The 23,823-nt window shown below is 43.6% G+C and overlaps 1 protein-coding gene across 1 annotated transcript in view; it reads right to left on the bottom strand.

Annotated features, from left to right (window-relative positions):
* The window catches only part of ETV4 (ETS variant transcription factor 4), a 67,401-nt gene that overhangs the window by 22,870 nt on the left and 20,708 nt on the right, over positions 1–23,823 (bottom strand). The window contains exons 5-8 of the mRNA XM_069751861.1: positions 16,822–16,875; positions 4,097–4,220; positions 3,828–3,986; positions 3,376–3,629 (exon numbers count right to left, since the gene is read on the bottom strand). Of these exons, the coding sequence (XP_069607962.1) occupies positions 3,376–3,629; positions 3,828–3,986; positions 4,097–4,220; positions 16,822–16,875 (591 nt within the window). The remainder of the gene's footprint in view (positions 1–3,375; positions 3,630–3,827; positions 3,987–4,096; positions 4,221–16,821; positions 16,876–23,823) is intronic.

The raw sequence follows: 23,823 nt of genomic DNA, 5'->3' as shown, positions 1-23,823 counted from the left end.
TTCTAGACTCCTCTTGATAACGGCCTACACGAATCTATAGGGAAGCCAGATTCCTTAGCTATACATCTATCAGAGCTAGCTACTCCTGTAAAGTCTCCCCCTACAGAAACTATGGCAGATGCTTGTCTGAGAGCAAAATGAAAAACTATTCTATAGAAACAAGCATGCCTCCATCCCACATGTTGGTTTACCTCAAACGTTCTCCTAGATTTTTTTTTTTTTTTTTTTAAATTCTGTGATTTTGTACATGGATCTGCAGCAGACCGGGGAGAAAGTATCTAAGGTTTTATGGAGAGCAGAAAAGATGTTACAGATTTCTTGGGAGTAACACATTGGGTCACAGACATAAAGGCTTCATTTTAATCAACATCTTCTGCACCTGCGTGGCTATATAGATGGCTTGGGAGGGTTGATCCTATGGACAGATACCCTTTAACAAGATGCCACAAAAATGTTATACCTCTTGGGGCTACAAAAACAGAACAACGTATCTGACAGGTTTTGCTGGTCAGATCCTTTTTGGCCTTAGAAACAGAGATTCTTACATCTGCCTAGAGAGTGTTTGGCCCACAATTATTGCATGTATATGGCCAGTTTTAGTTTCATGCACATGGCAATTAACGGTAATCATAAAATCATTTAGACAATTAGTCATTAAAGTCCATAGTACATTCCTTTAGAGTTTGTATACTATTTCATTTCCCTTTGTACATCTTTAAGTATTGATCTACACCATAAAAGTCAATGATCTATTCCTTGCATGTGTGAAAAAGGGTCCTCTTGGACATTCCTTATAGTAAAGCAATGGTAATGGACCTGTAGGAAGTCCAAAAAGGTAGCATAAACCAGGAAGGTGATACTTTGGATTGATATAGCACTATGTGGTTTGAGTAGCAGTGCTGGAAAAATAATGCCAAAAAAATGCCTGTTACATTATGCAGAGAGAAGTCATGGATAGAAGAAGTGGTCGTGACAGTCAGGACCAGATGGACAAGAAAAAAAAAAAAACCTATATATATATATATATATATATATATATATATATATATATATATATATATATATATATATATATATATATATGTGACTGATCACAGAGAAGGCCACGGGTGAGTCACTGGAATTATCGGTACATTTTGCGCACGAGGTCTGCAGAGCGCCTGTGTAGAACTGGAATCTACCACTATACTGTCACTGTATGGTGGTAATAGCGTTACATAGGACTGCAGAGAACAGCTCTGTATTCAGCTGTGCTTTACCGCTGCTATTTCATGAGAAAGGGGCGCAAAATTGAATGTAGGTTGAAACAAAAGGTGTAACTTCATGGTCAGTTCTCAAAAGTTCAGAAGTATGAGTAAAACCCTTTAAATGAAATAAGACCTATTGGCAGATTTACCAGAACAGTCTCACAGTATTACCATCATCATTGTCTTGTAGCAACCAGTCACCTTACAGCTTTCATTTCTAACTCTCCATTTGAAAAAATAAAAGCTCTGCTGTAATTGGTTGCCAAGGACAAAGTTTCACGGTTTGACAGATCTGATAAATCTGCCATATTGTGTGAATGTGTATAAATAGCTCTATATACTCCGGCCGTTACATCACTAAATAAAAATGTAATATTTAGTCAAGGAGTCAAATGCCCCTCCAACTTCATAGATTAGCACTAGACTAAATTCAAAACCTCACATAAAAGTATCACTATACAGACAAGACCATTTATTCATCTATACATTACAGCTTTCCAGGAGCAGAGGAAACCAGAGGAAATTAAAACTCCATTTCTAACACAAACCAGGCTTCTGACAGGTCTAGCGGTGTCATTTCACGGCCAGCCATTCTTAGGAGTTTTAGAACACACTTTTCTGAATTCATATAGGTGCCTGAAACTAGCCGATTATTTACATTCTAATGTATGTGGCGACGCGATGTTGGATGGAGCAGACAGACATTAGCTCATTAGCGAGAAAGACAGACTGCATTGAGGCAACAGGAATACAGAGATTTACAGAGACCATGGCCTCCTCTTCCTCCATCTATATGGCCGACCAAATAATGACTCTAGACTTTCAGATGATACGATCAACATCTACCAGAGAATCGTCACTAAACACTAAATGAAAACTAACTTTATTCATGGGACAATCCCTTTAATGAGGCCAACAACCTAGTTTGTTGTTCTTAATTTAGAGGTCATTGACCTATCCAACAAACTTTAAAATTGGATTGTATTTTAACCAAAATCAGCCATGGCCAGTTCCAAGGACTGGAATAAAGCCTACAAAATGATTGTATGCAGGGGTCATGAAAACACAAAGGAGTTCTCCAGGACTTCTTATTCTCACGCATGGGGCCAAGAACCAAAAGGCAGGTAGTTGCTAACTATCCGATGTGCCCATGGCAGATTTCTGCTGACTTACAGCAGGCACAGATCGCTCCCGCCAGCAACCCATCTGCTGATGTCACGTTGACCGGGCAGCATCTTCTCTTCCAGTGTTGCATGGGTGTCTCTGCCGATGTCATGAAGATTGGAAGGCAGGCTTCCCGCTGCCCAACTGCGAGGAGTCAGCTGTCAGTCAGCAAGAGGTCTGCAACAACGCCCCATTAATAGAACTTACCGGAGTAGGAAGAACTGCTCCATTGACGAGAGGTGAAATGAAGCAAAGAAATCACCAGCTCAGCCGGTAGACGCTGCCCTGATGCAGAACAGGCAGGAGTTAGCAAGTTATCTGCCTGTTAGTTCTTAGCCCCATACATAGAGGGGTTATCCAGGGCTTATTAGTTTTAAGTGATTTCATGTGCCTTGCATATGATCGAATTGTGGGGTTTATTCCAGGGCCTACTTCGATCAGCTTTGGCAGTCTTTATGCGAATTTCCAGCCATCATCTAATGCAGGAATTTTTGCATGCTCATTTCCTGCAGGAAAAAAAAAAATTAAACAAAATCAAGTGTTACATGGAACCCATTCCACTGAATGGAGGACCATGTAATACTTGCTTCCACTGAGCCGATCAGATAGAGAGTGGGAAGAAGGTGTATGAAAAGGGTTTTCCGCTATGGGGCAATCCCCTAACTGCTGAAGTGTGCAAAAAATGAAGAAAAAAAAACCAAAAACAATAAAACTGCTTCCCGGACCAGCGCTGCTCATCATGATGGCTATATGTCTTCACAGCAATTGCTTAACAATAGCAAGGTCATAGGACTGCCAGAAAGAGCGCCGAAATCAGAGGTATATGATTATATATTATATTATATATGGAACACTTAGAACTGGTTCAGTAGTGCCCATGCAAGATGTGGAACATTTGGTTAAGAAATGGAAGAAGGCTTGGATGGTCAAGTTGTTCCAACAGGTCCAATTCACCATGTCTTACCTGAATCATATGCATAGTCTGTTTGCTCCTGCTTGACTATCACATTGGATTGGTACCGGTGAGGCCTGCTGGTTCCAGCATGGCTTGCCTGGTCATACATGGGATCATGGTACTCCTGTTTGAAGCTTTGCTGTGGATACTGGACACATGGCTCAGACATCTGGCGTTGGTAGTTAGCTGAAGATTCCCTATTCATGTTCTGTGTGGATGGAAAGGACTGGCACATCTCGGGTAGTTGCTGCTGGTATCGGGATCTGAATATTATAGTGGAGGCGTTAGAAGAAGGCAGCAATAAACACTTTTTTTTAGAGCTGGGGTAGATTTTTGGTGGTATGCGTTTGGGCTGTTCATGGCTAGAGTTTAAAAAGGACAACAGATCTTGTAATATGGGATCTCTCTACTGAAGAACACTTTTGAAGATGGTGCTTGCATTTCTGGTCAACTACACTTACCCATGTTCCATGAGATAGCCTCCAGACTGAGCAGACTGTGATGAGCTCTGTGGGTTGACATATCCTCGGTCCTGTCTGGGAAAGTGGGCGATTGGCGACACTTGAGCACCCTGATTTGGGGACTTGATGTTGACTTGTCTTGATGTTTGGTCATAGGCACTAGAGACAAAAGGAAAAATTTTAACTACAATGCCGAACCAGTACAACCAATCAGTAAATGTTGGTCCAACCTTACTTTAACGATGGAGCAAAGCAACCTCGATCCTCACCTGGCATAAAGGCACTGTTCCCCATTCCGATACTGAAACTGTTTTTGGCTGCATGAAAGACTGGGGTCCGAACAAGGGCTTGGCTGTTCCTTTTTGATTTTCACCGGTGGGCTGTGAAAAGCAACTTTTAAAGAAAAAGAAGACCTATGTAAATGGACTAAAAGAAACCAGTGTATATTAACAGTAATGGTTTGCAAATCCGCATTACTCATGTAGCTTTTTATGAGAAAATTTTAGGTCTTATTCAGCATCTCACTATGTAGTAAAAGACACTCCATGCAGTCAGCATAGCACTGCATTAGAGTTATTGCATTGCTTCCATGGGAGAAAATGATTTAGTTTCATGCCATGCCGAACTGTAGGTCACAATTCGGAGGCATATGTATATAGCACAGAGCCTTCTACATGTCTATTGTTGCCATGTTACAGTTCAGAAATACCCATGTGTGTATGAGGCTTTACAACAGGGATAAAGAGCCAAAAACCCACATTAAATGTGAGTTAAAGCGCTCAACAAACCTTGTCTAAAATATAAAAGTTGATACAGCAGTATTACGGTACTGCAGAATTATTTATTAAGCTCACTTATATGGCGCCATCATATTCCGCAGCGCTTTACAGATATTCTTGTCATCCTCGGGGCTCACAATCTAAAACTTTATTGGCAGCACATCATCCTGTATAAACATGGTCTAAAACCTAAAAATCAATTGGTAATGAACAATCATATTAATTTGGTTTGCACGTAACCAATCTTGAGTAGATGATCACAGGATGATGTGCTGCCAATAAAGAATTTTAAACATTTTTAAGCCAGGTTAAAAAGGAAAAAAATTTTTTTTACATTTTGCGCAGCTGATGAACGAGCGTTTTGCTCTGTCATTGGGCTATTGCAATCCTGTTTAGTTGGGCAGATAGTCGGGAACGAGCATTCCTACGAACTCTTGTTCTTTGAGTATTGTCTTGTCTAAGTGGGCCATTAACGATAGTTAACCATTTCATATTAATAGTTTACGCTAGTGCAGCCTATCCTCTTTTTTTTTCCCTACGAGGTTTAATCCTCAAAGCCATGAACTGCACTTCCTACTTCGCAATTAACAGCAATTATAAACACTCAAGTAGTCTGGCAATGCTTTACAAGACCCACCCAATATTTGAAAGTACAGGCCTGGAGGACATTTCAAGGTACTTTCAGGTAACACGACAAATGTTTTCCACTGGTAATAACTAATATTTCAATTAAGTCAGATTAATATTATGAAGAATTAGTTTTACTCTAGACATACCGGTTCCTTTCTTATGTTTAACACATGATTAATTTAGAATTTTGAGAAAGTTCTGGCTAAAACAGTATTTGTTTTTCTTGAAGTTTTTTTTTTTTTTTTTATTCTCCTAGGTTTGTTTTTTTCCCCTTTTCCAACTCTAACTTCCATGACGTAGTTTAAGTCTTGCCTGGTTACTGACCTCTTGATCCTCTGGATATAAAAACACATTTAGCCGCGTCATACCTCCTGTGCAGAAAACACTTCACATATTAAACGTTACAAGTTTTTGTAACATGTCCAACTAGGTAGGGGCGGAACTATGGGGGGTGCACAGGTTGCAGTTGTAGGGACTGAGCTGGCTAAAAGCAAATGCTATTAATTCCTTGCAATGTGATAGCACAGTTTATATACATCGCTGCACCAAAGTAGTTCCACCTTATAAAGGGGATGGCATAGAACACTAGGGTATGCCATCTTTCTAGAATATCCACTGACCACTGGAATTCCCACCAATTCTAAGATGAATTCATATGTTTACATATTATGGTTTAATTACTGACCGGGTCTTCTAGACTGATCACCTACACCTCAGTGAGACTATAGAAGTTCGGGTTAGGAGACTCATGGCCAAGTTTGAAGTCCCGCCCCTCACTTGAACCATTCTATACAGAAGTCTGAATTCGGCCTAAGGTGGTCATCACTGCGGTTCCCAGCCACACTGAGCTATTCAAATTTCTCTGGATGTGCCCAAGGGTTAATTTTCTCCTTGCAGAGAGTGACAGGTCAAGCCTGACATGCCAAGGTGAAGAGACATTTAAGCTCCTATGGGAAATATTTACCCTTTACCCCCGGATCCCGGTCAGATGATTCTCACCCAGCCAACCCAAATCTCACACTATGCTCTAATGAGTGGCAGTACCCAGAAACAGTGTCTACAAATTGAGGTTCTGGTTTTGGCTTTTATCCCAAGTCATGTGACCAGGCTCGTTAAGAGAGTCGATATTGACTTTTAGGATTGCTACTTCCTGTGGGTGGCACTACAATTCTAGTCCTCTTCCTTTCTGAAGAAACAATCTGGATCTGTGTTGATTCTAGAGGTCAAACCACCACCAATTAAAGTGATGGAAAACCTTTGCGATTTCACTGTACAGGGATATTTAATGGGTTCTTTCATTATATTACATTGTTCCTTAAATCTATACAGCGGCAAAATTATCTGTTTTGTATAATGTAGCAGTGGAATCAACAAATTAACCCTTTACTTTGCCCGATAAGCAAAGAAATACAAGGTTTGGCACTACTGAACATGATTGCTGCAGTAGAACATGGTAGTAATACAGCGGTTGTAGAGCACACAAGATGAACAGGTGCTTAGACCAAACCAGCAACAACGTAAATCCAAGCAACATTGAAGAACGTAGGTACTCACCAGATAGTAAAATTCATCTTATTTAGAGTGTCTACATTCTTCCCCATTGCTTGGATAACTCCTCTGACTTCAGTGTCTATTATCTGTATACTGTGACTTTGCTGTGTATATTATTCATGTTTTGTGAAATCAGTCAGTGCACTGTGCCTGAAAAGTGATGGGCTATGACCATGACCAAGGAGTTGATCATCTCTAAATTGACATTAACATGATGTATTAATATTTCTACCCTGTTACTTTGAACATTACATATGTGCCGTGAAATCACTGTGCTCATTCTCATCATTTCTTCAATAGTGGAAGATTATGTCCTGTGACATCAATAAGATTTTTTTCGTACTGCGATATCACTAAGCGCAAAAATTAGGAGTATTAACGGATAGGGGGTTTACTACAGATTTTAAAACGGGGCTTAGAAAATTCAGTTTCGGCCACTGTAACTAGAAAATAGACATTTCTGTTAAACTGAAAATAAGGCAATGCTAATCTTCAAATAAAGTGGTGTGGGAGAACCAAACAACATACCCATTAAACCTCCGCTCATCTTCTTGCTTTTATTTATGGCAGGGGGAGCAATGTGACCACTGCAGCCAATCAGAAGGCTCTGTTTTTTTATTGCTGATCTCTTATTTTCTGGCTCAGGCAGTACAGGACTCCTTCAACTAGTCTCCTAGCTCTCCTCCATCTCGGACCAATCTTGACCATGCAAATAATAACTGGCTGTTGACATCTCCATCCACTAAAAAGTGCAGAGACCATAATGGAGGAACGGACTGGCCATGTAAAAGGTATTGTTGGACTTGTTTTTGAAAGAGCTATATGTGCAAATACCGTAAATCATTTGGGCTATGCCCATATACCGTAAATATAAACCTACGACCCCACAGCACTGGTCACTACTGAGCATGTGGATAAAGTGCGGCACAGATTCATCTCAACTTAAAGCGGAGATCCTTAGAGCAGGAACAGAACAGACATTTATAGGATATTTCAGAACCTTCCCAAATTCTTTTTAAAAATTTTGTAGCAGATCCTGCACTGAACTACTGTACCCAATTATTATATATTTTCAGAGTCTGTCCATTTTATACCGACTCCACCAAAATGGACACCGATTATACCGACTCCACCAAAATGGACACCGACTCCACAGCCCTGTTTAGAAGTTAAACAATAATAATACAATACTACACACAATAAGCCAAGACACATTGAATGTCCAGCTACTAAATACCTAGTGAACAAAACAATCAATTTTATCTAAATGTAAAAATATGACTTTTTGCATCATGTTCCTGTGGGAGCCACGTGACAGTAGAGGAGCCCAGAGAAGCGTATTTAAAATAATTAGACACCAGGCAATGACGTCTTTATTGGTCCTTCTCGCACTACTCACTAGAAATTGCTTGTTTGCAGTTCCAGTGTAGCCATGTGACTAATGTCAGGGGATGGTGTAACATAGTTGCAAGGCCCTCACTGGGGATGCTACTTCCTTCTGGGGCAGACTGTGTGAATATTATTGCTGCCTGTAAACAGAATTATCCAGAATGAAGTTACAGGGAAATTCTGTGTGATGAAACAGAATCCAGACAACCGATGGCTCCCGATTTCTTTCTAGTGTTTCCCAAAGCAAAGACCTGAATATGGCCATAGAAACCCATATAGTAAAGGCAGAGATTACTAAACAATACATATGCTGTAAAATAACGGCTGTTGCAAAAAAAAGCAAAAACACAAAAAAGCCGAGCCATTGATCTGTTAATTGCAGCAAGAGCCACTTTGACCATACAATTTTCTGCCAGCAAGCAGGTCAGTGAATTGAATGGTCAACTAGAACCCTGATAATCTGTTGATGGGTCATAAATGTTTAAATAATAAATGAAGGAGCACAGGGGTAGGTAGGTGAGTGACCAGTGTCTTACTGCTAGGACCATGTCCGATCACAAAAATGGAGGTACCAAAGTGTGAATGGGGCAGCAGTGTGCATGCATAACTATGCTCCATTTACTATGGGTCTATGGAGACTGTAGTACCAAAGCACAAAGGAATCGGAGCCAGTCAACCATGCATACTACCTCTCCAGTCACACAAACCCAATTGATAATTATTTAGTGGGATGACCATTTCATCTCACATGATCTCCACCATCAGTAGAGATGGACAATATCGGACCAAGAAAGGTCTGCCCAAGACTGACAACCACTATGGATACCATAGCTACAGTTGTGGCCAAAAGTATTGACACCCCTGCAATTCTGTCAGATAATACTCATTTTCTTCCTGAAAATGATTGCAATCACAAATTCTTTGGTATTATTATCTTCATTTAATTTGTCTTAAATCAAAAAACACAAAAAGAGAATGAAGCAAAAAGCAAAACACTGATCATTTCACACAAAACTCCAAAAATGGGTCAGACAAAAGTATTGGCACCCTCAGCCTAATACTTGGTTGCACAACCTTTAGCCAAAATAACCGTGACCAACCGCTTCCAGTAACCATCAATGAGTTTCTTACAATGCTCTGCTGGAATTTTAGACCATTCTTCTTTGGCAAACTGCTCCAGGTCCCTGATATTTGAAGGGTGCCTTCTCCAAATTGCCATTTTTAGATCTCTCCACAGGTGTTCTATGGGATTCAGGTCTGGACTCATTGCTGGCCACCTTAGAAGTCTCCAGTGCTTTCTCTCAAACCATTTTCTAGTGCTTTTTGAAGTGTGTTTTGGGTCATTGTCCTGCTGGAAGACCCATGTCCTCTGAGGGAGACCCAGCTTTCTCACTCTGGGCCCTACATTATGCTGCAAAATTTGTTGGTAGTCTTCAGACTTCATAATGCTATGCACACGGTCAAGCAGTCCAGTGCCAGAGGCAGCAAAGCAACCCCAAAACATCAGGGAACCTCCGCCATGTTTGACTGTAGGGACCGTGTTCTTTTCTTTGAATGCCTCTTTTTTTCTCTTGTAAACTCTATGTTGATGCCTTTGCCCAAAAAGCTCTACTTTTGTCTCATCTTACCAGAGAACATTCTTCCAAAACATTTTAGGCTTTTTCAGGTAAGTTTTGGCAAACTCCAGCCTGGCTTTTTTATGTCTCGGGGTAAGAAGTAGGGTCTTCCTGGGTCTCCTACCATACAGTCCCTTTTCATTCAGACGCCAACGGATAGTACGGGTTGACACTGTTGTACCCTCGGACTGCAGGGCAGCTTGAACTTGTTTGGATGTTAGTTGAGGTTCTTTATCCAACATCCGCACAATCTTGCGTTGAAATCTCTTGTCAATTTTTCTTTTCCGTCCACATCTAGGGAGGCTAGCCACAGTGCCAAGGGCTTTAAACTTCTTGATGACACTGCGCACGGTAGACAAAGGAGCATTCAGGTCTTTGGAGATGGACTTGTAGCCTTGAGATTGCTCATGCTTCCTCACAATTTGGTTTCTCAAGTCCTCAGACAGTTCTTTGGTCGTCTTTCTTTTCTCCATGCTCAATGTGGTACACACAAGGACACAGGACAGAGGTTGAGTCAACTTTAATCCATGTCAACAGGCTGCAAGTGAGAGAAAACACCGTGTGCACAGCTATACTGTGGTGCTTAGACTAGGTTCCCAGACCTTCAATATAAATATAAAGAAGTCTAGCACTCAACTTAAGCGGCAATAGAGTTGATTTATTTGTAGCACTTGAAACGTTTCGGTCCATAAGGACTTTCATCAGTCACGTGCTGTTAGAAGCCCATAGGGCTGGGTTCAGAAAGAGCAGGGATGCACAGAATGTGCAAAAAGCGCCGCCACAGCTTGCGTTATAGAGAATGGAGGTAAAATAGAGCTTAATTAGAGTGCTGTAATGGTGGGGCAATGGCCGCACATCAGGATGTAGCGCCCACAGGCTGAAAGCGCTGGTGTTTGGGATGAGGGGCACTGCCTCCAGACACGGTATCCACCGCTAGTCCATAAGGACTTTCATCAGTCACGTGCTGTTAGAAGCCCATAGGGCTGGGTTCAGAAAGAGCAGGGAGTGACTAGCGGTGGATACCGTGTCTGGAGGCAGTGCCCCTCATCCCGAACACCAGCGCTTTCAGCCTGTGGGCGCTACATCCTGATGTGCGGCCATTGCCCCACCATTACAGCACTCTAATTAAGCTCTATTTTACCTCCATTCTCTAGAACGCAAGCTGTGGCGGCGCTTTTTGCACATTCTGTGCATCCCTGCTCTTTCTGAACCCAGCCCTATGGGCTTCTAACAGCACGTGACTGATGAAAGTCCTTATGGACTGAAACGTTTCAAGTGCTACAAATAAATCAAATCTATCGCCGCTTAAGTTGAGTGCTAGACTTCTTTATATTTAACTGGCTGCAAATGTGATTAAGTTATTGCCAACACCTGTTAGGTGCCACAGGTAAGTTACAGGTGCTGTTAATTACACAAATTATAGAAGCATCACATGATTTTTCAAACAGTGCCAACACTTTTGTCCACCCCCTTTTTTATGTTTGGTGTGGAATTATATCCACTTTTGGCTTTAGGACAATTCTTTTTGTGTTTTTTCATTTAAGACAAATTAAATGAAGATAATAATACCAAAGAATTTGTGTTTGCAATCATTTTCAGGAAAAAAATGAGTATTATCTGACAGAATTGCAGGGGTGTCAATACTTTTGGCCACAACTGTAAAGAGTTGTATCCTCCCTTATACAACATCACTACTTACGAGCACAATTCTATGAATGACCTATCAAGGCTATAAACTGTTTTCCAGTAAGAATACGTTTTAGGTCAGTCGAAGAAACCTTGAAATAATTTTTTATTTCAAGGTTTTAACTTAATAATTTTTTGTTATTCTTGTTTTTTGGACATTTAGAGAAGAACAAGATGGTAATGGTCCTGAATTAATATCTGCTAGTATGCAATACGTCAGCTCTACTTAGAAGGAGAATGCAGAGGTTTATCAGAAGAGATTTCACAAGACGACCATTAGTGAAGCCAAAGGAAGTGTTCCCCAGAGACATAGGATTGTGTTTCAAGTGTTTCCTCACAGAATACAGAGCTCCTGTCCACTTCTACCATCATGAATTGTGAAGAGCTGGCTGTGCTGTAAGCAATTATTCGTAAGTGACGTTTCCTAGTCCTGAAAACCAACATTTGCCCCAGGCTATATCGCAGAAAACGTCACTCCTAGATTCAGAAAACATCGGGGGCTTTCCCAGGTAAACCATTCTAAAATCATCACGGTACAGAAACCTTACCAAGCGTCTTCGGGCCTCCTCTACAAAACACAAACTAAAGAGAACAAACATACTGTAATGAAGTATTTAAGAGCCATTTCCTTTATTGCTGCATTAATATTTTATAAGCCCTTAAAGAGAATTAACTAAGTAACAAATGCAGATAAAGCAGTCAGGCAGATGGATTTGCCATTTCCCTTTATCTGTAAATGCACAGTAATCGCAGCATAGTGCTAAGAGGACATGGAGGACCAGCTCATTACTCTACTGTCCCCAGCAGCAGGATTATCACATCTCCACGTATTGTATAAGCCAGCCTCTCTTTACTAACCTACATAATGGAGGCTTATTAAAAAGAATGAAATGGGGTTAAAGATTACACAGTTTGTTCCAAAATATATTTTTCCATGCTAATGTGGTAAAAAAAAAAAAAGTGAGATTCAGGCAATAATGTTACCACTGTAGGGTTATATACCACAGACCAGACAAGGAACTTGCTATGGATTCTTTATAGTAATGTAAATCTACAAAATGCTACCAACTATAAGCAATAGGGAAAGGGGAAATCAGCCTAATGGTCACAGGTTCATTTTATCCTGCCAGAGATGGGCGGCAGGAGTTACAAGGCTGATCTTATCTCAGGATGGCATAATCCAGCTCTGCGAGAGGCTCCCCATTATAATTACTATATGGGAATCACTTCCCTGTATCTCCGCCCTTGGATGTTAGGCTTTTACTATACTAAATTATAAAATTACATAGAAATCTATATATATAATTGTCTAAGGGTTTTTCCGTCTGTCTGTCTTTCTGTCTGTCTGTCTGTCCTGGAAATCCCGCCTCTCTGATTGGTCGAGACCGCCAGGCCTCGACCAATCAGCAACGAGCACAGTATCGACGTAGATGTCATAATTGTTGCCATGGCGACGATGATGTCATAAAGGTTGCCTCGACCAATCAGCGACGGGCACAGTCTGCCGTGAATTCTGGAATCATCATTGTCCATATACTACGGGGACATGCATATTCTAGAATACCCGATGCGTTAGAATCGGGCCACAATCTAGTCATTAATAAAATGCTTGAATTAAAGTTAGGTATGCATTTTAATTTACATATAACCTGTGATGTATATTTTCACCATGAGTCAAGTGCGCATGTATGTAGCAGGCTCAGGACTTGAGCCAGCGTCATACATGGAAGGTGCCTGCTGCGTTACAACAGCCAGCACCTTTCTCCAACTTTAGCGAGCTACAATCACTGTTGTTTTACCATTCACTTTCAACTGGTAATCTATGATAACATCATTTAATGTTGCATCCCAGATGGGCACCCATTCTGGAGCCCCAAGTCCCCCCTATTTCCCTGCCTGCTGGGTGTAGCTGAACTATCATTGCAGAAAGGGGCTAACTGGCCCAATCACTGCTATATTTGTTATTGTACTTCTAAGAAGCCCAGACAGATGGTCTCGTCTGAAGCATTTGTAAAAGTGATCAAACGACTGCAGGATTAAATAATAAACAGTAATTAAAGTTTTAATCACCAATTCTTTAGCTTTCCCTCCCCAAAAAATAGTATTGCATTATCTGTAAAGAAAAGAAAAGGGGAAAAAAAAATCCTTGGAATGCCTGAATTGGCATTTCTCTTTTATCTTACATTCCCAAACTTCACGCCCAAAAAAAAAAAAAAAAAAAAATGTTATGCACCCCAAAGTGGTAATAGAAAAAAGGACACCTCGCCACCAAAAAAGAAAAACAAAACAAGCCATAGCACAGCTCCATTGATTGAAAAATGAGTAAATATGGTTTAGGTGGCTGCAACTTTAAATAACTATGCATTTTTTTAACCCCCCCCCAAAAAAAAAAACCATGCAAAAACACCTATGTAGACAAAGTAAAAAAAAAGGAAAGTTCTGACAACTAAAGCTAAAGAAAAAAAAACAAATTGCTCGGATTTACATTTTCCAAACCGTTTTTTTTTTTTTTTTTTTGCTGCTGTGGTACTAGGTTGCGTAGAATACTGTAATTATTCATTTAGGTTTTTTTTGTTTTGTTTTTTAAAGCGCATAATGTGACAAAAAAAAAAAAAAATCAACATCATGACCTTGCAGCTATAAAGGATATACACTTAACCATTACTCTGCCAGAGAGATAAGAAACGGGAGGGAGGACTGCCAGGCTGAAGGCATAGAAAATAAAATTGTGCAAGACTATGCCATAAAGGGGTTAAACTGAGGGCACCCACAGAGCAATGTACATTGTTCAGGGACAAGTCTAAGCGTGACGCTCCTACAGACCAGACATTTCCGAAACCGCTCTGCGCAATCTGTTATGGGAGAAACATAAACCCTGAGAAAAGCCGGCATCCATAACAGTGAAAGGCCAGGCCGCAGATGCCGTTTCACACTTTAAAAAAAAAATTCAAATGTAATAGCAACACACCTATAGCATTAACCCCTACATTGCACTGCTTTATTTTTTCCGGTTAATTCCATGTAGTTCCCGGAAACAACTTGCAACCAAGTTTTACATACGTGGGAGTTTGAAACCAGAGCCTTATAAACAATCTTTTCCTTTTATCAAATCAGCATGGCTAAAAGCCTGCCTGCTGTGCCTGGCGTGCAGCTGGTGTCCTATAACCAGTCAATACAGAGTCTTTGCCCTCCATCCACGTGAGGAGCGGGAACTCGGAGCACTAATGACCTCTAATGGAATCACATACATTAGCGTAGGGCAGGACCATGGTGCAAAGGGCTGGTGCATTTAGTGGGTAAGTGTAGCTACAAATCTCCAGCTCAACCATTAGAGGACTGCGTACAATTGGTCTCGGCACCTAAAGAGAATTTACCAGTTGTTTATAGCAATGGCAATTTCATTTCTTTCCCGCTCAACAGTTTATCCAAAAATCACAACCATTTTGATTTTTTTATACAGACCCACCGGAAAACCTTAAGGAATCATAAAAGACCGTAATAGATGCCAGACAGAAGGACCAGGGAATGGCGCTCTTTGCCACCAAGAGGTGTAGAAATTCCGGTTGCTTGTAGGTAACATTTTATTGACACTAAATAGACAACGCGTTTCGGCTATTTGAAGCCTTCTTCAGGTGTATGGTCTACCGTAATAGGTGTGAAAGATCGTAATAGGTGTCTACGGCCCAGAATATTAAAATGTTAGCCACAATTACTAGGATCTGTAAAACATGGCACATTGTACATAGTGCATTTTACAGTTGGGGTAGGCTCACAGTTTTTAAGGCGAGTTTGATGGGGATTTTGGAGCAGAATCCACATCAAGTACGGTATTTGAAGCAATTTTAGAGGTGGAGTTAGCAGCACAAGCCACTTCAAAATCCTTCTCTATGTTAACATACCCTTACACCTCCTGTCCTACAATAGGTCCTCTACACTAGGGGCGGTCAACCACCCATTTTAATTCCTGCCCCATGGCAATTTTTTGTCTCCAAATTTAAGAGGACATGGTAGGTTCAATAAGAGTCACTGCAGAGCGTATTACTTGGACACTTACTTAATGACTGGTTGCATTGCAATTCCCAAGGAGGTCATTTGCTTCAAATCCTTGATCTGATATCAGGGGCCAGTAGGATCACTCCTCCACTCAAGAAGCTAAGGCTATGTTCACGTGTCTGCTCGGACAATTTCATTTTAGGAATAGACAAGCAGAATAAGTGATCCGCGCCATAGGTCATGTAGCCGGAAGCAGAAAGGCTTCATCGGTTATTATGAGCTCTGAATAAATTCTGTTTTACAGAAAGGAAGTACAAGTCTTGCATGCTGGACTTTTTCCATACTACTAAATGGATCCCACAATAATCAGTGGGGCCTCTGCGCTTGTGTTTGTTTAGATAACTGATGCAACGGATCACTTATTCATTCCATTCGTCTGTTCCTATAAAGGGAAGAGACAGAACGGAAAGTCTGAGCGGACAAGTGAACAGAAGAGTCATTACTCCGGGAGATCCAGTGATATTACACAGCATCTTACATTACTACATCTACCTAGTCTACAGCATCACTGGTTTATATTGCATCAGATAAGCCCTTTTGTCAGATGGGCGCCATATTGGCCAGAGAGAAGGGACAATGCATGTAATGCAGACAACACTGACCAAAACAGACTATGACAATAAGGCTAGGGTCACACAACTTAATCTGACCTGAGAAAATTGGTTAGAATATAGTTATCGGAGAGTGATTTGATTTTCACAGATGTAGAGAATTAAAGAATTTAAAAAATTCTCATCTTCTCAAATCAGTCTGAAAATCGATCTGTACTCGAATGTCTTCCTTACCCACACACATGAATGGGCGAGAGTCATCAGATTATTGGAGGCCGCTTTTGCATGCAGCGATTTTTTTCCTCCGACCGAATAGGCCCAATGAAGAATAATCAGCATGTGCACAGCCCTATAGAATAATATGGGGATGATTGCGACCTGTCAAAACCACGGATGGCACTCATCTAATTTTTATGGTCGTGTTCACGAGTCCCATGTATGCATATTGTTCTGAATATCATAATCCAAAGAAAATTTTAAATGGCTTCCAATTGCCTAGTCAGGACAGGAGTTTGCCTCCATAAAGGGAATATCCAAACACCTACACAAATAGGAATATTGCAAATGGTTACAAGGAATGTCATCCGCAAACATTACATTCCACCACCTTCTCCATGGAAACTTTCCGCCGGCCTTGAAACTGTTAACCCCGTCTTCGTGACCCCATGTACAATCAAGTCTCTCATTTGTGTTTTTGTTGCCCACGACGATGGATGTGAAAACTACAATGGTTACTTACGATTCTCTGACTGCAGGTCCTGCAAGAACTGTTCATCACTGTCTGGTACTTGAGCTGCAGAGAAAAAAAAATTATAATTACTACTTTTTAGATCAAATCACGTTGCAAATTGATATTCACACATATATAAAAAAAATTCAAAAAAAAAAAAGTATGAGGGCTGAAAAGTAGTGATCTTGGGGGCAGGGTTTTCCTGCACTTCCTGCCCTTGATCCCATTATGGACAGTTAGAAATGAACGATAAAAGAAGTATATTGTCCCCTATCAAAGGGATATTCCTATATCCAAAATCCTATCCCAATATGTAGTAGGTGTAACAATATTCGCAAATACATCCAATTAGAAATGTAATATAGTTCTCCTGATTCGCGAGGTCACTAACCTCATGCAGGGCATTACAGTAACTTAGGTATGCATGGTTACGACCACTAAGAGCTAGCCAAATGTCAGTACACAAGTGGTCGTAACCATGGATATATAAAATGGTTTACATGTCATACATACACTAAAAAAAATCCAGTAAAAAAAAAAATTAAATCCAGGTACAATACAACTAAGATTCACACAATTTCATCTTTTACACGGACACCCAATGCATGAAACTATTGTGAAAGATGAACAATTATAGATTCCAATGCAATTTTCATTAGATGCATGTAACACTGGCATAAGTCCAGCTGTCTCCAAATGGGATTGCTGATAGACCCCACAATCTCCTGAATCATTTAAGCCAGTGAAAAAACAGTGAAGGAGAGGGAGGAAAGAAAAAAAAAAAAGTATTAACCCTTTGCAGTATTTTTGAAGTGAAAGAGTCGGGTATCAATTGAAAGTGTCATGTTGTTCTTGGTGCACTGTAAGCTGAAAAGTGAGGAACGGAAAGCTGATCCACTTAGTCCTTATTTACCTAGCCATAAACACGAACAAGATCATTCCTACAGGTCAATCACTGCACCCTGCACCGCTCCAGGAAAGGATCTATAACATCTAGTCAGAGACTCAAAGTACTGATACTACTACAGAACCTTAATAGATGGCATTTTTGGATAGAAAAGGTTCCCTTTCTACCATTTACCTGCAGCTATATGGTTAATCTGCAGGTTATATCCTCCCTGTAGCTGCTCACTTTCACCCATAATGCACTGCACGGAGCGATCACAGTCCCCACTCACTATACGTTGAGTGTGCTGTCACTCCAAGTTCATTTGGCCTCTATAGCTGCTGCTCCTTTAAGGCAGCAGGCAGGATTTTAACGCTATTTACTGGCAAATTAACCCTTTACCCACAGATTTGTTTTTGGGGGGGGTGGGGTTTAAGGAGTGGCAGGTTGACATGACCGGTTCTCTTTAAGAAAAGCATCTTAAGAAAGTCCCATATCTTGTCAAAAAGTGGCCAATATACACAATGGTCATATTTCAGGTCGGGCGCTTATCGAGAGATGTAGAGATTGGTCGGCGCTGTCTTGGGTACAACATTGATACATACTTTGAAAATATGTCCGTCAGGAGGCAGACCAGTTAGTTACTTTCACTAATATTTCCTACAAACTGCTACAATATATTAGGATAGCGGCTGTCAGAAATCTTCTAGCCCAGAACTGGTGAAAGCCTAATCTCTCTAAAGTGGGAGTCAAAGCCACATAAAACAAAATGTTTCTATAGGAAAAATGAATTGCAGATTGGGGCAATACTGGAGAAAGGTTTTAAAACATTTGGCTAAATTACTTGGGAGCCCCCAGCATGGCTTACTGCCCCTTTCCGTGAAGATCTAGTTGACTGTACTCGGTCTAATCTTACAGTGGGAATGGCGCTTTACACAAATTAACTGGAATAAAGGTTTACTACCTCGTCTAGATGGGATGGTGGCACCACGTTTATTGTCTGGTTCAATTGATTTTTTTAATCTTTATAGGATATTCATTATTCCAGTTGTCTTGTTTTTAGTTATATACTTCGTACCCTTTCATTATTTACACGGACAGATCCATCCATGCTTGGGTCAACTTCATCAGTATCTGAGAATTACATTCTTCTAGAGAACGATGTGATCAATACCATGGATGCGAAGAACAAAAATCCATTTTGGAACACATCAAGACAGACATGTCACTCGACGCAAAGATCACCAACCTACGACTTGTCTACTTTGGACACATGCAAATGAAGCAGTCACTGGAGAATGACATCATGGTCGGAAGAATAAAAGGAACAAGGCGAAGAAGAAGACCAGCAATCAGATGACTTGATATAATCCAAATAAGAGGCAGAGAAGACCCTGGTGGAACCATCTAGGCTTGCACAAGATCTTAGAAAGCCCATACACTTATTAGATCAAAGCCTATGCTATGCCAGATTTCAACTATAATGAGCGATATTTGGCTAGTCTAGTGAAATGAACCATGAATGATCATAAATGGTTAAAAAAAAAAAAAAAAAAAAAACATACGAGCAAAACAGGGTGTATACTCCCAGAGACAGGCCCTGGGAAACACAAGGATCTAACGAATTCCATTTGATACTAGATATCAAGAACCTATACGGACTGCCCTATTGATTAATGTATCGCTAGTGATGAGCGAACCTGCTCGGGTGTTCTCAGAGTATATCGGGTGTGCTCGAATATTATGTTCGAGGCCCTGCGGCTGCATCGGGTGTGCTCGTATATTATGTTCCAGGCCCTGCGGCTGCATCGGGTGTGCTCGTATATTATGTTCCAGGCCCTGCGGCTACATCGGGTGTGCTCGTATATTATGTTCCAGGCCCTGCAGCTGCTTTGGGTGTGCTCGTATATTATGTTTGAGGCCCTGCGGCTGCATCGGGTGTGCTCGTATATTATGTTCGAGGCCCTGCGGCTGCATCGGGTGTGCTCGTATATTATGTTCGAGGCCCTGCGGCTGCATCGGGTGTGCTCGTATATTATGTTCGAGGCCCTGCGGCTGCATCGGGTCCGCTCACATATTATGCTCGAGGCCCTGCGGCTGCATCGGGCGTGCTCATATATTATGTTCGAGGCCCTGCGGCTGCATCGGGTGTGCTCGTATATTATGTTCGAGGCCCTGCGGCTGCATCGGGTGTGCTTGTATATTATGTTCGAGGACCTGCGGCTGCATCGGGTGTGCTTGTATATTATGTTCGAGGCCCTGCGGCTGCATCGGGTGTGCTTGTATATTATGCTCGAGGCCCTGCGGCTGCATCGGGTGGGCTCGTATATTATGTTCGAGGCCCTGCGGCTGCATCGGGTGTGCTCGTATATTATGTTCCAGGCCCTGCGGCTGCATCGGGTGTGCTCGTATATTATGTTCGAGGCCCTGCGGCTGCATCGGCTGTGCTCGTATATTATGTTCGAGGCCCTGCGGCTGCATTGGGTCCGCTCACATATTATGCTCGAGGCCCTGCGGCTGCATCGGGCGTGCTCATATATTATGTTCGAGGCCCTGCGGCTGCATCGGGTGTGCTCGTATATTATGTTCGAGGCCCTGCGGCTGCATCGGGTGTGCTTGCATATTATGTTCGAGGACCTGCGGCTGCATCGGGTGTGCTTGTATATTATGCTCGAGGCCCTGCGGCTGCATCGGGTGTGCTTGTATATTATGTTCGAGGACCTGCGGCTGCATCGGGTGTGCCTGTATATTATGTTCGAGGCCCTGCGGCTGCATCGGGTGTGCTTGTATATTATGCTCGAGGCCCTGCGGCTGCATCGGGTGGGCTCGTATATTATGTTCGAGGCCCTGCGGCTGCATCGGGTGTGCTCGTATATTATGTTCCAGGCCCTGCGGCTGCATCGGGTGTGCTCGTATATTATGTTCGAGGCCCTGCGGCTGCATCGGGTGTGCTCGTATATTATGTTCGAGGCCCTGCGGCTGCATCGGGTGTGCTCGTATATTATGTTCGAGGCCCTGCGGCTGCATCGGGTCCGCTCACATATTATGCTCGAGGCCCTGCGGCTGCATCGGGCGTGCTCATATATTATGTTCGAGGCCCTGCGGCTGCATCGGGTGTGCTCGTATATTATGTTCGAGGCCCTGCGGCTGCATCGGGTCCGCTCACATATTATGCTCGAGGCCCTGCGGCTGCATCGGGCGTGCTCATATATTATGTTCGAGGCCCTGCGGCTGCATCGGGTGTGCTCGTATATTATGTTCGAGGCCCTGCGGCTGCATCGGGTGTGCTTGTATATTATGTTCGAGGCCCTGCGGCTGCATCGGGTGTGCTTGTATATTATGCTCGAGGCCCTGCGGCTGCATCGGGTGGGCTCGTATATTATGTTCGAGGCCCTGCGGCTGCATCGGGTGTGCTCGTATATTATGTTCCAGGCCCTGCGGCTGCATCGGGTGTGCTTGTATATTATGTTCGAGGACCTGCGGCTGCATCGGGTGTGCCTGTATATTATGTTCGAGGCCCTGCGGCTGCATCGGGTGTGCTTGTATATTATGTTCGAGGCCCTGCGGCTGCATCGGGTGTGCTCGTATATTATGTTCGAGGCCCTGCGGCTGCATCGGGTGTGCTTGTATATTATGTTCGAGGACCTGCGGCTGCATCGGGTGTGCTTGTATATTATGTTCGAGGCCCTGCGGCTGCATCGGGTGTGCTTGTATATTATGCTCGAGGCCCTGCGGCTGCATCGGGTGGGCTCGTATATTATGTTCGAGGCCCTGCGGCTGCATCGGGTGTGCTCGTATATTATGTTCCAGGCCCTGCGGCTGCATCGGGTGTGCTCGTATATTATGTTCGAGGCCCTGCGGCTGCATCGGCTGTGCTCGTATATTATGTTCGAGGCCCTGCGGCTGCATTGGGTCCGCTCACATATTATGCTCGAGGCCCTGCGGCTGCATCGGGCGTGCTCATATATTATGTTCGAGGCCCTGCGGCTGCATCGGGTGTGCTCGTATATTATGTTCGAGGCCCTGCGGCTGCATCGGGTGTGCTTGCATATTATGTTCGAGGACCTGCGGCTGCATCGGGTGTGCTTGTATATTATGCTCGAGGCCCTGCGGCTGCATCGGGTGTGCTTGTATATTATGTTCGAGGACCTGCGGCTGCATCGGGTGTGCCTGTATATTATGTTCGAGGCCCTGCGGCTGCATCGGGTGTGCTTGTATATTATGCTCGAGGCCCTGCGGCTGCATCGGGTGGGCTCGTATATTATGTTCGAGGCCCTGCGGCTGCATCGGGTGTGCTCGTATATTATGTTCCAGGCCCTGCGGCTGCATCGGGTGTGCTCGTATATTATGTTCGAGGCCCTGCGGCTGCATCGGGTGTGCTCGTATATTATGTTCGAGGCCCTGCGGCTGCATCGGGTGTGCTCGTATATTATGTTCGAGGCCCTGCGGCTGCATCGGGTCCGCTCACATATTATGCTCGAGGCCCTGCGGCTGCATCGGGCGTGCTCATATATTATGTTCGAGGCCCTGCGGCTGCATCGGGTGTGCTCGTATATTATGTTCGAGGCCCTGCGGCTGCATCGGGTCCGCTCACATATTATGCTCGAGGCCCTGCGGCTGCATCGGGCGTGCTCATATATTATGTTCGAGGCCCTGCGGCTGCATCGGGTGTGCTCGTATATTATGTTCGAGGCCCTGCGGCTGCATCGGGTGTGCTTGTATATTATGTTCGAGGCCCTGCGGCTGCATCGGGTGTGCTTGTATATTATGCTCGAGGCCCTGCGGCTGCATCGGGTGGGCTCGTATATTATGTTCGAGGCCCTGCGGCTGCATCGGGTGTGCTCGTATATTATGTTCCAGGCCCTGCGGCTGCATCGGGTGTGCTTGTATATTATGTTCGAGGACCTGCGGCTGCATCGGGTGTGCCTGTATATTATGTTCGAGGCCCTGCGGCTGCATCGGGTGTGCTTGTATATTATGCTCGAGGCCCTGCGGCTGCATCGGGTGGGCTCGTATATTATGTTCGAGGCCCTGCGGCTGCATCGGGTGTGCTCGTATATTATGTTCCAGGCCCTGCGGCTGCATCGGGTGTGCTCGTATATTATGTTCGAGGCCCTGCGGCTGCATCGGGTGTGCTCGTATATTATGTTCGAGGCCCTGCGGCTGCATCGGGTGTGCTCGTATATTATGTTCGAGGCCCTGCGGCTGCATCGGGTCCGCTCACATATTATGCTCGAGGCCCTGCGGCTGCATCGGGCGTGCTCATATATTATGTTCGAGGCCCTGCGGCTGCATCGGGTGTGCTCGTATATTATGTTCGAGGCCCTGCGGCTGCATCGGGTGTGCTTGTATATTATGTTCGAGGCCCTGCGGCTGCATCGGGTGTGCTTGTATATTATGCTCGAGGCCCTGCGGCTGCATCGGGTGGGCTCGTATATTATGTTCGAGGCCCTGCGGCTGCATCGGGTGTGCTCGTATATTATGTTCCAGGCCCTGCGGCTGCATCGGGTGTGCTCGTATATTATGTTCGAGGCCCTGCGGCTGCATCGGGTGTGCTCGTATATTATGTTTGAGGCCCTGCGGCTGCATCGGGTGTGCTCGTATATTATGTTTGAGGCCCTGCGGCTGCATCGGGTGTGCTCGTATATTATGTTCGAGGCCCTGCGGCTGCATCGGGTGTGCTCGTATATTATGTTCGAGGCCCTGCGGCTGCATCGGGTGTGCTCGTATATTATGTTCGAGGCCCTGCGGCTGCATCGGGTTTGCTCGTATATTATGCTCGAGGCCCTGCGGCTGCATCGGGTGTGCTCGTATATTATGTTCGAGGCCCTGCGGCTGCATCGGGTTTGCTCGTATATTATGCTCGAGGCCCTGCGGCTGCATCGGGTTTGCTCGTATATTATGCTCGAGGCCCTGCGGCTGCATCGGGTTTGCTCGTATATTATGCTCGAGGCCCTGCGGCTGCATATGTTGCGGCTGTTAGAGAATGGGGTTTGCCCGTTAGGCAGTGGAGCTCAGTGGCACCACTTCTGCATACCGTGCTGCCTCCATAGCCTATAACTTAGCTTATAACTATAGCTTATAACCATTATAGTTGGTTGTATTCAGCTTATAAATACAGTGAG

The sequence above is a fragment of the Ranitomeya imitator genome, chromosome 2 (assembly GCF_032444005.1).
Source record: "Ranitomeya imitator isolate aRanImi1 chromosome 2, aRanImi1.pri, whole genome shotgun sequence".
Taxonomy (NCBI): domain Eukaryota; kingdom Metazoa; phylum Chordata; class Amphibia; order Anura; family Dendrobatidae; genus Ranitomeya; species Ranitomeya imitator.
This window is presented reverse-complemented; position numbering and strand designations above follow the sequence as displayed.